The 13,387-nt window shown below is 31.6% G+C and overlaps 1 protein-coding gene across 1 annotated transcript; it reads right to left on the reverse strand.

The window, feature by feature from the left end:
• Positions 1 to 7,709: 7,709 nt before the first annotated feature.
• Positions 7,710 to 13,174, reverse strand: LOC112005967 (beta-glucosidase 12). Its single transcript, XM_065768837.1, has 12 exons — positions 13,051 to 13,174; positions 11,485 to 11,543; positions 11,206 to 11,281; positions 10,999 to 11,076; positions 10,821 to 10,908; positions 10,045 to 10,300; positions 9,561 to 9,676; positions 9,099 to 9,316; positions 8,970 to 9,001; positions 8,439 to 8,541; positions 8,237 to 8,345; positions 7,710 to 8,060 (listed from the first exon to the last, which is right to left on the reverse strand). Exons 1-12 carry the CDS (start codon positions 13,145 to 13,147, stop codon positions 7,892 to 7,894), a joined length of 1,401 nt encoding a protein of 466 aa, XP_065624909.1. The 5' UTR covers positions 13,148 to 13,174; the 3' UTR covers positions 7,710 to 7,891.
• Between the last annotated feature and the right edge of the window lie 213 nt (positions 13,175 to 13,387).

Here is a 13,387-nt window from a genome sequence, read left to right on the forward strand (position 1 = left end):
ATCTCATAGTATAACACATAACAAAATAAAGGCAAAGAACTACATTGGGTAGAATAAAATAAGCTAATATTAATATGTTTGTTTAAATAGTAGGATTTTAGGGTATGAAAAATTTACAATTATAACCCTTAGCAATGCGGGATGGGAAGGACGGGGTAGGGTGGGTCTAAAAAGTCTAAACCCATCCCCGCCCTGCCCCATGGTGAGGCGCTAAAATCTTGCCCCATCCCTACCCCACCACCTTTGCGGGGCAGAGAAAACCTACGTGGGGTGAAGCGGGGAGGGGCGGGTTATTTAGCGGGGTGGGACAAAATTGCCATCCCTAAACGGCATGTCTCCATCAAAGTTTAAAATTACACCAATTCATGTGAATGTGGAAATTTAGAAATTTTCTTAGTTACCTCTAATAATGCATTGGTTGCTTTCAGCAAGGAAATGCATACAATAAATAAAGGCCTACTAAATCCATATCATGTCATTGTTGAAATAGAGTCCAAACTTTAAATTCATGCGCTAAATGCTAATTCAAGTTTTGCGTTTTCCTTCAAGTCTTTCACGCGCATTCTTTCTCCTATATGCAAGTATTCTATTGTGATGTGCAAACTATGTTGGATCAAAATATGCATGTGGATCGGTGTTCTTCAACAATCACCTCAATGTGGAAATAAAAGGCATGTAATGACCAATCCATATTATTTACGACATTTTTTGCAAGTTGAAGGAAAAAAAAAAAAAAGTATATTTCTCCAAGTTTCAATTTGCAAGCAGGGTCACTTTCACGCGTCATCTATTGAAGAAAGTCCTTTCGTTAAGAAAAAATTGTTGATCACTTCAAAATTGCCTATAACTGAATAAAATAATGTTTAGGTAGTTGTTAGCAAGTTGAAGGAAATAACAAGGATGTAGGCCTATTCAGTCTCTGTCATTGCAGAAACTAGATTCACTAATTCAAAAGTATATTTCTTTACGATTCAATTTTCAAACAAGATCACTTTCAAGTTCTTGGATTATTGATTGGTATCTTCTAATAATAGCTCCAAACTCTTATTGGCACTAGGCAATGGATTGAGAATTCATGGTGTGACCCTGCGGTATCATCTATCAATTCATAGTTGCTGGCTCTAGGCCTCTTTGTTTAGTCTTTTCTTACTTTTATATATAAAATTCTATCTTCTTTTTCAAAAGAAATAATAAAATAATAATGCTATTAATTAAATATTGTGAAAGACCAAAACAAATGCAATTTTAATGAGAGTTAACAGACAGTTTAATGGAATACTAACTAAGGTCTTAATTGAATACTTTTTAAACTTAGAGAACTGAATTGAACAAAAGCAGAGTTAGAGTACTAAAATGAATTATGGTGAAACATAAGGGGTGAGTTTTGTAATTTAACCTAAATTATAATGACTCTTTCTCCTAATCAATGCAGTTTTTTTTTTTTTTTTAGTCAAACATCTAAAACCAGTTGAGGACTGTAGGGATGACCCCGCAAGATTTTTTCTTGCCCCATCCCCACCTCATCTCGCATGACGAAGAAAATTTTCTTGCCCCATCTCTACCCTTGGGGTTCCACGAAGTCCCGCCCCACCCCGTAAAATTATATTTCTTGTTAATTTCCCCTACAACTAGTACAATTTTTTTAATGAAACCTATTTCATTAATAAAAATATACTTGAAATTAAAACTAAATTTATTCCATCAAATCAAATCAATTTTTAGAAAAAACTAAATAATATATCCAAGTGTTTAACAAAACAATCATTAAAAAAAAATCTTATAGTATAACACACGACAAAATAAAGGCAGAGAACTACATTGGGTAGAATAAAATAAGAAGTTAATATAACAAATATGAGTACAACTTGGTCCAAAAGCTAGGTTAATTTTATGGATTAGAAAATAACTATGTTAACTTATCATACTATTCACACGTTATTATAATACCAATCAAAATATTAGTTTAGTTAATTGTAAGCCCAAAGGTTCAGGCCTATTATTACTATTAGTTGTAGGTTTACGCGATGTAGAGGAATAAATGATTATTTTGTAATTGTGAAATAATATGTAATTTATTCTCTAAAATTTGTTAAAAATAATTTATTCTCTTTAAAAATTAAAAAATTTCTAAAATTATTTTATCTTTATCTCTAACAATATATGATCCTGTTATTTTTATTTTTATTTTTATTTTTTGTGTTTGATTGGTATTTTTCCTTTATGAGGTGGTCCATATTCTTCTAAGTTATGGAATACTTTTTTAGTTTTAAATCAATTATTCAAATTCAACATTCTCTTAAAGGAGATTATCTTGATTATTTAAAAAGTAAATAAATAAATAAATAACAAAATTGGTCTTAATATTATACAAATGATAGGCACACCCAAATGCCCAAATGCATAATCAAATTAATCAAAATTGTATTTTGATATAAATTTAATTCTCATATTCAAAATAACTATATATGTATTAACTCAAAAAAAAAAAAAATCAAACCAAAGATATAAGAGGAAGAGAAACTACTTGCGAAGTTGTGATGAGTAATTCAAAATTATACAACACTAAAACATATTAACTCAAAATAGAGTTTTAAAAAATACAATGATATTACAAGATTGACTGGAACAAGTGGAGTGCCATGATGAATTTTGGACACGTATTGGAGGGTTGTAACTTGTAAAATCTTTGGTGAGGGTGAGGAGTTAGAGCATTTGGTATGCGAAATCTCTGAGCTTGAGATATGTGTGTAACGTAAAAATAAATAAATAAATAAATAAAAGAGCAACAAAGAAGAAGAAACTGAATTAAGGATGCCATAGAAGAAGTAAACCAGTAGTTTGAGAGAGACGAGAGATAGAAAGAGTGGTCGGTTTTTTTTTTTTTTAATCTTGAATGGATAAGGTTCTTTCTTGGTGGCCTCTAGGAAATAACAAATCTCATTTCCTGTTTTGGAATAGGCAAGCATTGATACTGTGGACATGGCTAAGTAGTAATTTTGATAACTTTTTTTATTATTTATTTTTAAAAAGAAGTAATTTTGATAACTTTAAAAAAAAAAAATGTACATACACATGGGTCGTTATAACTTATGCAGCATCTCATCACATTAAATAAGAAAGTACTATAATTTTGGCAAAGGTTGGATCGACCATCAATAGACAATAGGGCCTGACCAAGCTCATAATCCATGGTAGCTAGCAAATTAAAGGGAACCTTTTCATTTTCTTTTTCTTTTTCTTTCGATAGACAATGGGGCTATATTTAAACATTACTCTCCCTCCAAAAATCAAGATATGCATTATGCACGCCTTATTAGAGCAGAAATTGGAGAATCAAACATATAGTAAAATAATGGCCTATTGAGTTCAATCTTTACACGATGAAGTTCAACCAACATAACAGTTTCACTGCCCAAAGGATACAAGAGGTAGAAAACATTTATTTTTGGATATGAAAAGTGATTTTCTAAAAGTGATTTTTCTCTCTCTATTTTTACAAATATATAATTTTATCATTTTTGGTGCTTTTGTGTGATATTATTCTTTTTTGAAGTGGTCCATATTCTTATAATTTTTATAACTTATCATTGATATTACTCAAATAAATATTTTTTTTTTAGAGAGAGTTTCAACTTATGGCATCTGTTCTTGATGATAACTCTTTATCATCAGACCAAGATATCAATAAGTTTTTGGTGTAGGCGGAGATTGAACTTTAGATCTCTTATTCAACCATTAGAGACTTTACCATACCTCAACATAAATCTGTATTTTCCCTTTCTTAAGTAAGTGCACTGAAGTGGACCAAATTGGACTGAATAGGACCAAAGTGGACCGAATAAATTGAATTGGGCCGGAATGTAACGAATGGACCCGAATGGAATGAAATGGACCAAAGTTGACTAAACTAGAACAAATTGGACTAAAGTGAACTGAATCGGAGAAATGGATCGAATTAGGCCAAATGTTGAATGGTGATTAGAAAGCATATCTCAAAAAATTAATAATAATTATAATAATAAAGTGATGTAAAACCATAATCTATGATTCTATGTTCATGTTGAAAGTTATTTAAAAAAAAAAAAACCCCTTTACTAAGAGCTTTATTATCTCTCTCTCTTGAAGTTGATAAAAATGGCATATGGTTTTTATAGTAAGATTGGAACTGAACCCTTCAACCTAACCTTAAATACTACATTAGCATATGGATATCAATACAGTAATGGAATGAGATTTTTTTTTTTTTTTTCCGGTAAGTATATACAAAAAAAATAAATAAATTGAGTCTTTTTTTTAGAAGACAATAAATAAATGGTGTCTTTGCCCAAAATGTTTGTATTACATTATTTTTTTATTATAAAGTTATAATTATTTTGAGAAAGAATCATGGTAGTGAAAAATAATGGGCATATCATGATTGTCAAACGTCCATAGCTCACACATTAATACCTTCTCTACATCGGACTTGGTCTAGGTTCAGTGCACTAGACCCAGTTTGATGGTGACATATGTTCAAAAGTGGATACATGTCACCATTTCAACAGATCCAATGCCACTGAACACTAAAACTAAGCCTGACCCCTCTACATCAGTCTCTTATTTAAAAACAAAACTCAAAAAGTAATTTATGGTCTCCAACTTCTCTAATTTGGAATCCTTTTCATGATCTTATCCTAGGGCCGGCTCAACAGGTGATGCAATTGATGCAATCGCCTAAGGCCCTCAAATAAAAGAAGGCCCACTTGTAAAAAAAAAAAAAATTATATATATATAAAATTTATTTATATTTTTTAATTAAAAAATTTTAAGCACTTTATTAGTCAATAAAATGCATTAAAAAGGCCCCATTATATCCTAAAATGCAAAAGATTAAAATAGAAAAAATAAAAATAGTCAAACTTCAGCTAACCAAATTAAATTTTAGGAGACAAATTTATTAATTCATTCTTGAAATATGCTAAAATCAAAATTAATAGCTGGCAAATTCATTAATAATACAACATAATTGTCTTGAAATATGCTAAAATAGAGATTATAAATTTCAAAAACAAAAGAAAAACCTCTCATCTCTCTATCTCTCTGCCTCTTCATCTATATTCTTACGGTCTCACCTTTCTTTTCTTCATCTTTATCTTGATTCTTGATCTTTTTCCATAAACTCTGTCAATCAGTCTAAGCTTGAAATTTTTCTTTGTTGATTCAGCATATCAGTCGGCAGTCACCAGAGGTATTCTTCTTTACTCTTCAGTTCTTCCCCTCTTTCTCTTTGTCTTTCCGAAAATGAAGACCCAAAGTATTTTATTTATTTAACTTAAATTATATATATATTTAGTTTGTTTCACACTTTCACTGCAGTCTGCACAATAGTTTGATGGGATGGGACATGTTTTCACTTTTTGCTATGATAACTTTTTTGCTTGAGCCACTGTTTGGACCCTTCTCTGCCATGACAATTGATAGAATGATAGGACACGTTTTTTCTTTAAAGCTTAGCCATAGGATGTGGGGTATAGGCTGGCCAGTTACACACCTTTCTCTTTTTTTTTTCCTTTTTTTTTTTAAATCTAACACAATAACACTTTATATATTATTATTAATTATTGTACCAATTAATAATTTGATATATATCATATCAATTTATTTGTATTATAGTGACATTAATTTATTAAACGATGTATTAAATTAATTTTTATTTGTGCAAATTTAAGTTTTAAAGTGGTCACGGCTTTAGAAAAATTGCAATAACCAGGTTCTATTGTTCTATCTTTAAATTTTATTTCTAGTTAAATTATCATTTTTAATGTACTTAATTATTTAAAAAGACTAGATTCTTTTCCAAATGCATATATTGCTTATAGAATATTACTAACAATACCTGTTACGGTTGCATCTGCAGAAAGAAGTTTTTCAAAATTAAAATTAATAAAATCTTATTTAAGATCTACTATGTCACAAGAAAGATTAAGTAGATTAGCTATATTATCAATTGAAAAAGAAATGTTAGAGGAGCTTAAATATGAAAACTTAATTAGCAATTTTGCATCTCAAAAAGCAAGAAAAATAGATTTTAAATAATAAAAAATAAAAGAAATTCAATATATATATATATATATATTATTTGATTAATATTTAATTATAAAAAGGCCCCATTTAAAATTTTCGCCTAAGGCCCCAAAAGTTGTTGAGTCGGCCCTGCTTATCCTTGTCTTCTCTTTCAGAAAGAGAGAGCTTGCTCTAGTACCTTGTGATGTTCTCCATCTTCTAAGAGCTAAACTGTTCCCAAGTCCCATGAAAGACAAACCCACGAGACCTACTAGCTAGTAAACCTATTACGTACCAGAGGTAACAGAAATTCCTTCTCAAAGAGATTCACAGAGAAAAAGAAACATAATTCTACCGCTTAGAAAGGGTGGAGACTCCAACCTTCCTTATGGTGTCTAGTTCCAATACTAGCTATCATTTTCGTAATATAAATGATTTTTTTTATAGGATCTGCATTAGGTAGATTATTAATTAAAAAGTTAAAAACGTGGGACTTCGGTGCTTGAGTAACCATAGCACTCATACATTGTAAAGTTATGATTTCCAACTAGCCTTTGTTGGCTTTAATTCCGTACCAAATTTGATTGTATTTTCTTCAATCATTTTCTTATATTTATGTGGGTTTATTTGTAAGGGATGAGTGTGAGACATTGGTGAAGAATCAAGCGTCTAAAAAGAATCAATGTAGTTCGCGACTAACTCAAGAGAAGCTCACAAGAAGAGTAACCCTCAAAAGGCCACATGTGAAGCACATGACTAGAAGCTGAAGAATCATGCCAAGCTATCAAATTTGCGCAAGTACTTCGCGAGAAAGGCCATCTCGCGAGGTGCCAGCAAAACTCTCTGTTTGGCAAAAAGAAAAAGTGTTTTGCCAAATTCTTTACTCATACTATATATACTCTCATTACTCACGAAATATAAGGAGTGCTTTCAGAGAGAAACTCTAGCAAAAACACTTGAGAGTTAGAGATTTTTATACCCACAATCATCTACATATTTTCTCTTGGGTTTCCTCTACTCCTATCTCTCTATCTCTACATCATTGAGAGGTTCTTAATCCAAACACTTATCTCACCTAATCTGAGTGTTGAGTCAAGTTTGGTGCCTTTAGGAAGCATTGGAAAGAGCCATTAAGTGGCGGGTGCAATTGGGCTAAATTGCGGGATCCAGAAAGCTAGTGAAGACAAGACTCCGAGAAACCCGTTGGTAGCAGGAGCTTGGAGGGCTCAAGTACATGGGGTTGACTAGGCTTGAAGGGTTTTTTGTTATTCGTGTACTCCAACTTATTTACTAGTGGATTGATTTCGACTTAGACGGTCGTGGAGAGGTTTTTTGCCGAATTTTTCGATTTCCTCTTCGATAACATGTCTTGGTGTTATCTTGTGTTTGCATACATCTTCTCTACTCTTTAAACTTTTCTAATTTTACTGTTCATTATGGTTGAGTATGTCTTAGAGTAGTGTTACCGGTTTATTTCACTTATTTACTCTTATTCCGTACTTTGATAAATTAAAGTAAAAACAATCTAGTAATAATTTTAAAATTGGGGTCTAAACAAGCATTAGTGTTTTCACACTAATTGAGCTTTCAATAAATATTTCAAAAGTATCTAGGTAAGTACTCACACTCATGAAGATTTTCGAAACAAGTAAAGATGGCAAAATTAATTCATTGAAAATCCAAATCAGTTGGAGTGCCCTCTTATTAAGTCATTATTTAACAATAATTTGAGACACGTACATAAATGCCGATTACAGAATTCAAAGTCCATACAAATGGAGAAGAAATTATTTTCAGTTTATTGTTTGGAGAAGAAATTATTAGTTCATAATACAAGCATAGTCCGTGTCTACTTTTTGAGAAAATTCTTGAACCAATGGGCTGAATGTTTTGGGTATCTTTTTAACCCATCTTTGTAGTCTACATAATTGATTCCAAATCGAACGGTGTAACCTGAACTCCACTCAAAGTTGTCCAACAATGACCAGGCAAAGTATCCCTTTACATTAACGCCATCCCTATACCATAGAAAATAAATCAACGCCAGTTAGATTTCTGCGGGGAGGGAGAGAGAGAGAGAGAGAGATCTATGGATATGAAATCTATTTTATTTTAGATTGTTATATAATTATATTATTTAAAGACTGTTTCATTGGTAAATCAAACTTTCTATTTGTTAATGTTAAGCACTTACTTGATAGCACTAAGAAGGTACCAAAGATGGCTATGGTAATACTCAATTCTCTGGTTGTCAGCAAGGGCTTCCTTAAGCGACAAAGTGGCATTATTGAACTCATCAATTCCTATAAATATAGTTAGGAGAATTTAGCATCAAATGGAAAGCTAATAATTTGGGGTTATAAATATAAATAAAAAAAGAAGTTATAGGATATTACCATTCTCGGTGATGTAAATTAGTGGATTATTGTACTTCCTCTTTGTATAGAGCAAAAGATCTCGAATTCCTCTAGGATACACATATAGCCAACTTGAAGCAGCCTGCGATTATTTAGGAATATTAACATAACTACATAAGCCTCAACACGATGTGCTTTATTTTTAAATACAAGAAAAGAAAATATAAAGAAAAAAGTTTGGTTTCATACATGTTTGATGCTATATTGCTCAACCCATGATGTCATAATTGAAAAGACTATCCATGTGTAATTTTAGTTATATGAATTTTTTAATGAATCATGTGACTTGTTTAAATAATAGACATTGATAATCTTATAATTTTTCACAAAATGAATTGATTCAAACATGTTTAGAGCCAAATTTTATTTGTCATATAAATTGAGTTGTATTGAGTGGGTAAAATTGATAGTTGAGGACCTTCATTAAACTAACACAAAAACGTTGTTTCTTTTTTTCCTCTAACTACTAGAACAAAGATGTTGACATGTATTTAATTAGCTAGTGCATACCGGAGCACCAATGAGGATCCCATTGCGCGAAGCTGCGAAAACAAGAAAAAATATGTTCCAGTTAGTATTCTTATATTAGATACATAAGAAACTCATAAGCATGGCTTCGAATGTTGAATTTGTACTTACCAGTAAGATTAGCACTAGAATCTGTGGCATAACTTGCTTTTACACCATTAGGTTGAGGTGCATAAGCTGCATAATAAGCAGTATAGTAGTTTAATCCTATAAAATCAAATGATCCTTTTACTAGCTTGGATTGCTCTTTGGTGAACTTGGGTAATCGGTCTTTAACAAGAGATCGCATGCTATGTGGATAGTCACCATTTGTCAATGGGTCCAAAAACCTGCAATAACAATGGAATATTTAAAATTTATGCTAACTATTAATCTGTTAAATTTGTACATACATAACTTGAATAAATTTGTACATGCAATGTGGATATAATAACTTTTGTATATTTATTAAAATTTAAAAAGAAATTATGTTCTTTTTGGGATTTTTTTTGTAGATAGAAATATTTAAGTTTGTCAAAGGGCAAGGATTAAATTATATAAAATGTAAAATGAAAACCAGCAAGCAGAACTTACCATCCCAGCATGAAATCAAGGGCACGTTGTGCCGCATTCTGGTTTCCGTTCGCATTAGAGTATGGCACCATCCAGTGACTCACTAGTGTTATCCCTATAACACCTTTCTGTGCTGCCTGGATGTGAATTGTTAACATTTTTTGAGACACTCACAGCTTATGCTTGAGATTTTCTATATTTATCAAAGTATTTTGATAGATACATTAAAATTTTAACCTATGGTATCAATTTCATTATAATTGCTCATATCATCGACTAAGACACCATTTGATTTTTAGTATAGGCAGGATTCAAATCTTAGATCTCTTATTTGATGGTAAGAGACTTTATTAGTTAATTTAACTAAACTTCACTTAATCATATTTAGAAATTGACATTCATGTGGTCTAAGAGATACTCATTATATCATGTGCAATGAGCATCTTTTTAGAGTAATAACATGGAAATATTTGGTTTCTTTATGTTAAAGTTTGATAAGTCAAACCTGATATTTTTGCTTGTACACTTTAACCGCGGCTGCATGAGCAAGCAGCTGGTGGTGTGTCACCAAATATGGCTCTGTTCCTGAATTCCCCCCAGTGCAATTTAGATTTTGCCAAGCAGAACATCGACCAGGTGCTAACTGCCCTGTTACATAACCACCATCGCTGAAGGAATATGGCTCATTTAGTGTGATCCAGTGCTTTACTCGATCACCAAATTCCTTGAAGCAAAGTTCCGCATAGTCCCGAAAATCATCCCTAAATATTAGACGTGTATGTTAGAATAATCATTAAATAATTAAATTCATTTTTTTCCTTAATAGTTTAACCTTTTGAAACAAATTGTAATTTATTTATTTTATCATGGCATTGAGATTGAACCTATCTCTGCTTCAGTCTCTTATCCACACCACATTGTGCCCCACCTAACAAAGGTGAGTCTAAGACCAAACGAGTGCAGAATTTTTTTTTCTTTGATTTGTTTGTTTGTTTTTGAGATAGATAGATAGCATGGGAAAGGGAGATGGAGTCTGAATCATAGACATAAGATACCATAAAATATGTCATTACCATTTAGTTATTACTTAAACTCTAAAAGTGTTAAAATAATGGTTAAATAATTAAATTCACTTAGTATCCTTATGGGTCCTCAATATTTTTTCTTTTATCCTAAAAATGGGAGTCATTTAAATATTAATTATGATATGATAAATGTATGTAAAAAGTCTATAAACGAATGGAGAAGAGGTGCAGATTATTTGGTGACCCAGTCACTTACACAATGTGGGGACTTAAGAAACCACCGTACTCATCTTCTAAGGCTTGGGGAAGATCCCAGTGAAAAATTGTCACAAAGGGCTTTAAACCTGCATTCATTAATAGAAAAAAATTAAATCATGAATTATAAAAGTAAAATAAGTTGATGATATGATGAAACTTTAAGATTGAATCTTGACCTTTTCCTAGAAGCTCATTGATGAGGTTGTTGTAGTACTTGATTCCTTCTCTATTTACACCACCACTAAGTTTTCCTTCTGAAATTAGACCCCATGATAAAATTGTTAGGAACATAGAAGGGCATAATTATATTGATTCCAGTCCCTGATGTATACTCAATTATACCTCATAAATCTCAAAGTAAATATTAATTCAAATAATCTTACTTGGTAAAATTCGGGGCCATGAGATTGAGAACCTATATGCATCTAAATTCATCTCCTTCATAATCCCTACGTCTTCCTAAAACAAAAACAAAAAAATAAAAAATAAATATTTAACAAAAATAGTTTAAGTTCCTTTACGGTTTGTAATTATTAGTTTGGCTCAATATTTGGAATAATCAAATTTTGTAAGCAGGATGGGCCTTAAAACTTCAGAAAATTCCAAACACGTATGGGTGAGGCTTCATTTTCATTTTATGTTATGTTCATCAGTTCATGTACCTTGTAGCGATGATATTGATCCACAGCTACATCTCCATTACTTCCATCTGCTATCTTCTCTGTAATTTCATCACAAATCTTATATTTAGAAGATGTAAATTTTGTTACGCCTTACTTTCATCACTTTAATATTGTATTTATCTTCCTTTCAACGCTAACAAGAGAAAAAATACACATAAAATAAAATAAAATAAAAATAAACGAAAATACTCATAACAAAAGTTAAATAATGCATAAATTCTTAAATTTACACATTAATTTATAGGTGAACTTTAAAGTGTGAAAAAAGAATTTTTAAGTTTTTGTGAGAAAAACAAAACATAGGAAAAAAATAGGAAATAAAGAAACCAACAAACAGTGAAAATGTGAGATAGGATTAACATTTAACACAGACTCAGAAAAAAAAAATTTTAATTAAATTATTTTAAAAATCCATTTGAAATAAAGTAGGCCAACTCATGTGATCCATGGGTCGGTTTCAAACTTTCTCATGAGTCCAAAAATTCTTATCCATACTCTTTTTTTTATCGGGTTAGTGTCAATTTTGTCCGGTCCAAAATAATTTGGTTCAACGGAAAAGTACTTGTCGAAATTTTACTACAGCAATTTAGCAGAAATGCAATTTCGTAGCTTTCATCTATGTCCTCTTCTCCCCCTTAAGCTGCTGAAACCACATGGTTTGATTTCTGTAAATCTATTTCTCCTTAAAGTCAAAGCTTTTTTGTTTTAGCAAAAACATATAAAACAAAAAACAATTTGGCCCCATGCTTCTTAATATGTTTTAGTTTTATAAACCACGGCAAGAGCATGGTTTTCAAACCAGGCTCCAAGACAAGTTCTTACGGTGGTCCCCCACCACTGTAAGAATATATATGAAAAATTAAGAGCAGATGCCACAACTCGCTCATGTGGCGAGTTGTGGTTAGTAGAGAGGTGTTGGTAGGTCCATGTGGGGACACCCTTCCACCAATACCAAACTCTTTCAAAAATTAAAGAAAGCTTGTATATGTAGTCTTTGTATTTATCCACTTAATCTTTACTCTTATATGACGTGAGAGTGTGAGATTGTTTGAGAACAATAACTAGGTTTGTCACTACTCGAACTAACAATTTTTAAACTCACGGGTGTGATGGGTTATAAAGACTTTCCTTCCATAACGATACTCTTACAAATGACTATATTGTGGCAATTATATGATTGCGAAAGTGTTTGGGTAGTCATGGTAAATAAATAGTATCTAGAGATGAGGAAGGAAGCTAGAAGAACAACATAATTTTTCAATGATGTTAACTGTTAAGTGACTTTTGTGTAAGGGAGAAAATTCAATATTTTTGAAAAAAAACTTAATAATGCTTGACATTAACTCAAACCTCATAATAATTTCAGTATTTTACTCAAAAAAGTGAAATGAACTTATTTATCATAGGTAGTATTTATTACACACTGTGTGAATCCATACAAAATGCACTGAACTCAAGACTTTTAAGCTGAAAGTAATGAGTTGTGCGTAACTTTTAGAGATAGAGGGTAAGCATATGTGTAGAGAGAGAGAGTGAGAGAGAGACCTGGATATTTATGGGTGTAAGTATCCCATATACTTGGTCCTTTACCTCCTTCCTTTGCTGCACCTTCATACTGAAATTTAAACACACATAGGCACATATGCGTTATGCATGATATCTCAGACTCTCAGGACACTTGAAGCAAAACTCCGTTAGATATTATACNGATGATTTTCTTTAAATGTTGGCCCCTTGTGGCAAAAAGAGCATGTATTAAGGTTGAATTTCATGATGTTCATGCATTGTTTCATATTGTTCCTCATAGTGCGCAAGCTAGGTGTTTGATAAAATGCCTCTTACGCATTTTCTCACTTTTTTGGACTCCAATGAGTATCAAACT

This window comes from Quercus suber, unplaced genomic scaffold (assembly GCF_002906115.3).
Source record: "Quercus suber isolate HL8 unplaced genomic scaffold, Cork oak 2.0 scaffold_1003, whole genome shotgun sequence".
NCBI lineage: Eukaryota > Viridiplantae > Streptophyta > Magnoliopsida > Fagales > Fagaceae > Quercus > Quercus suber.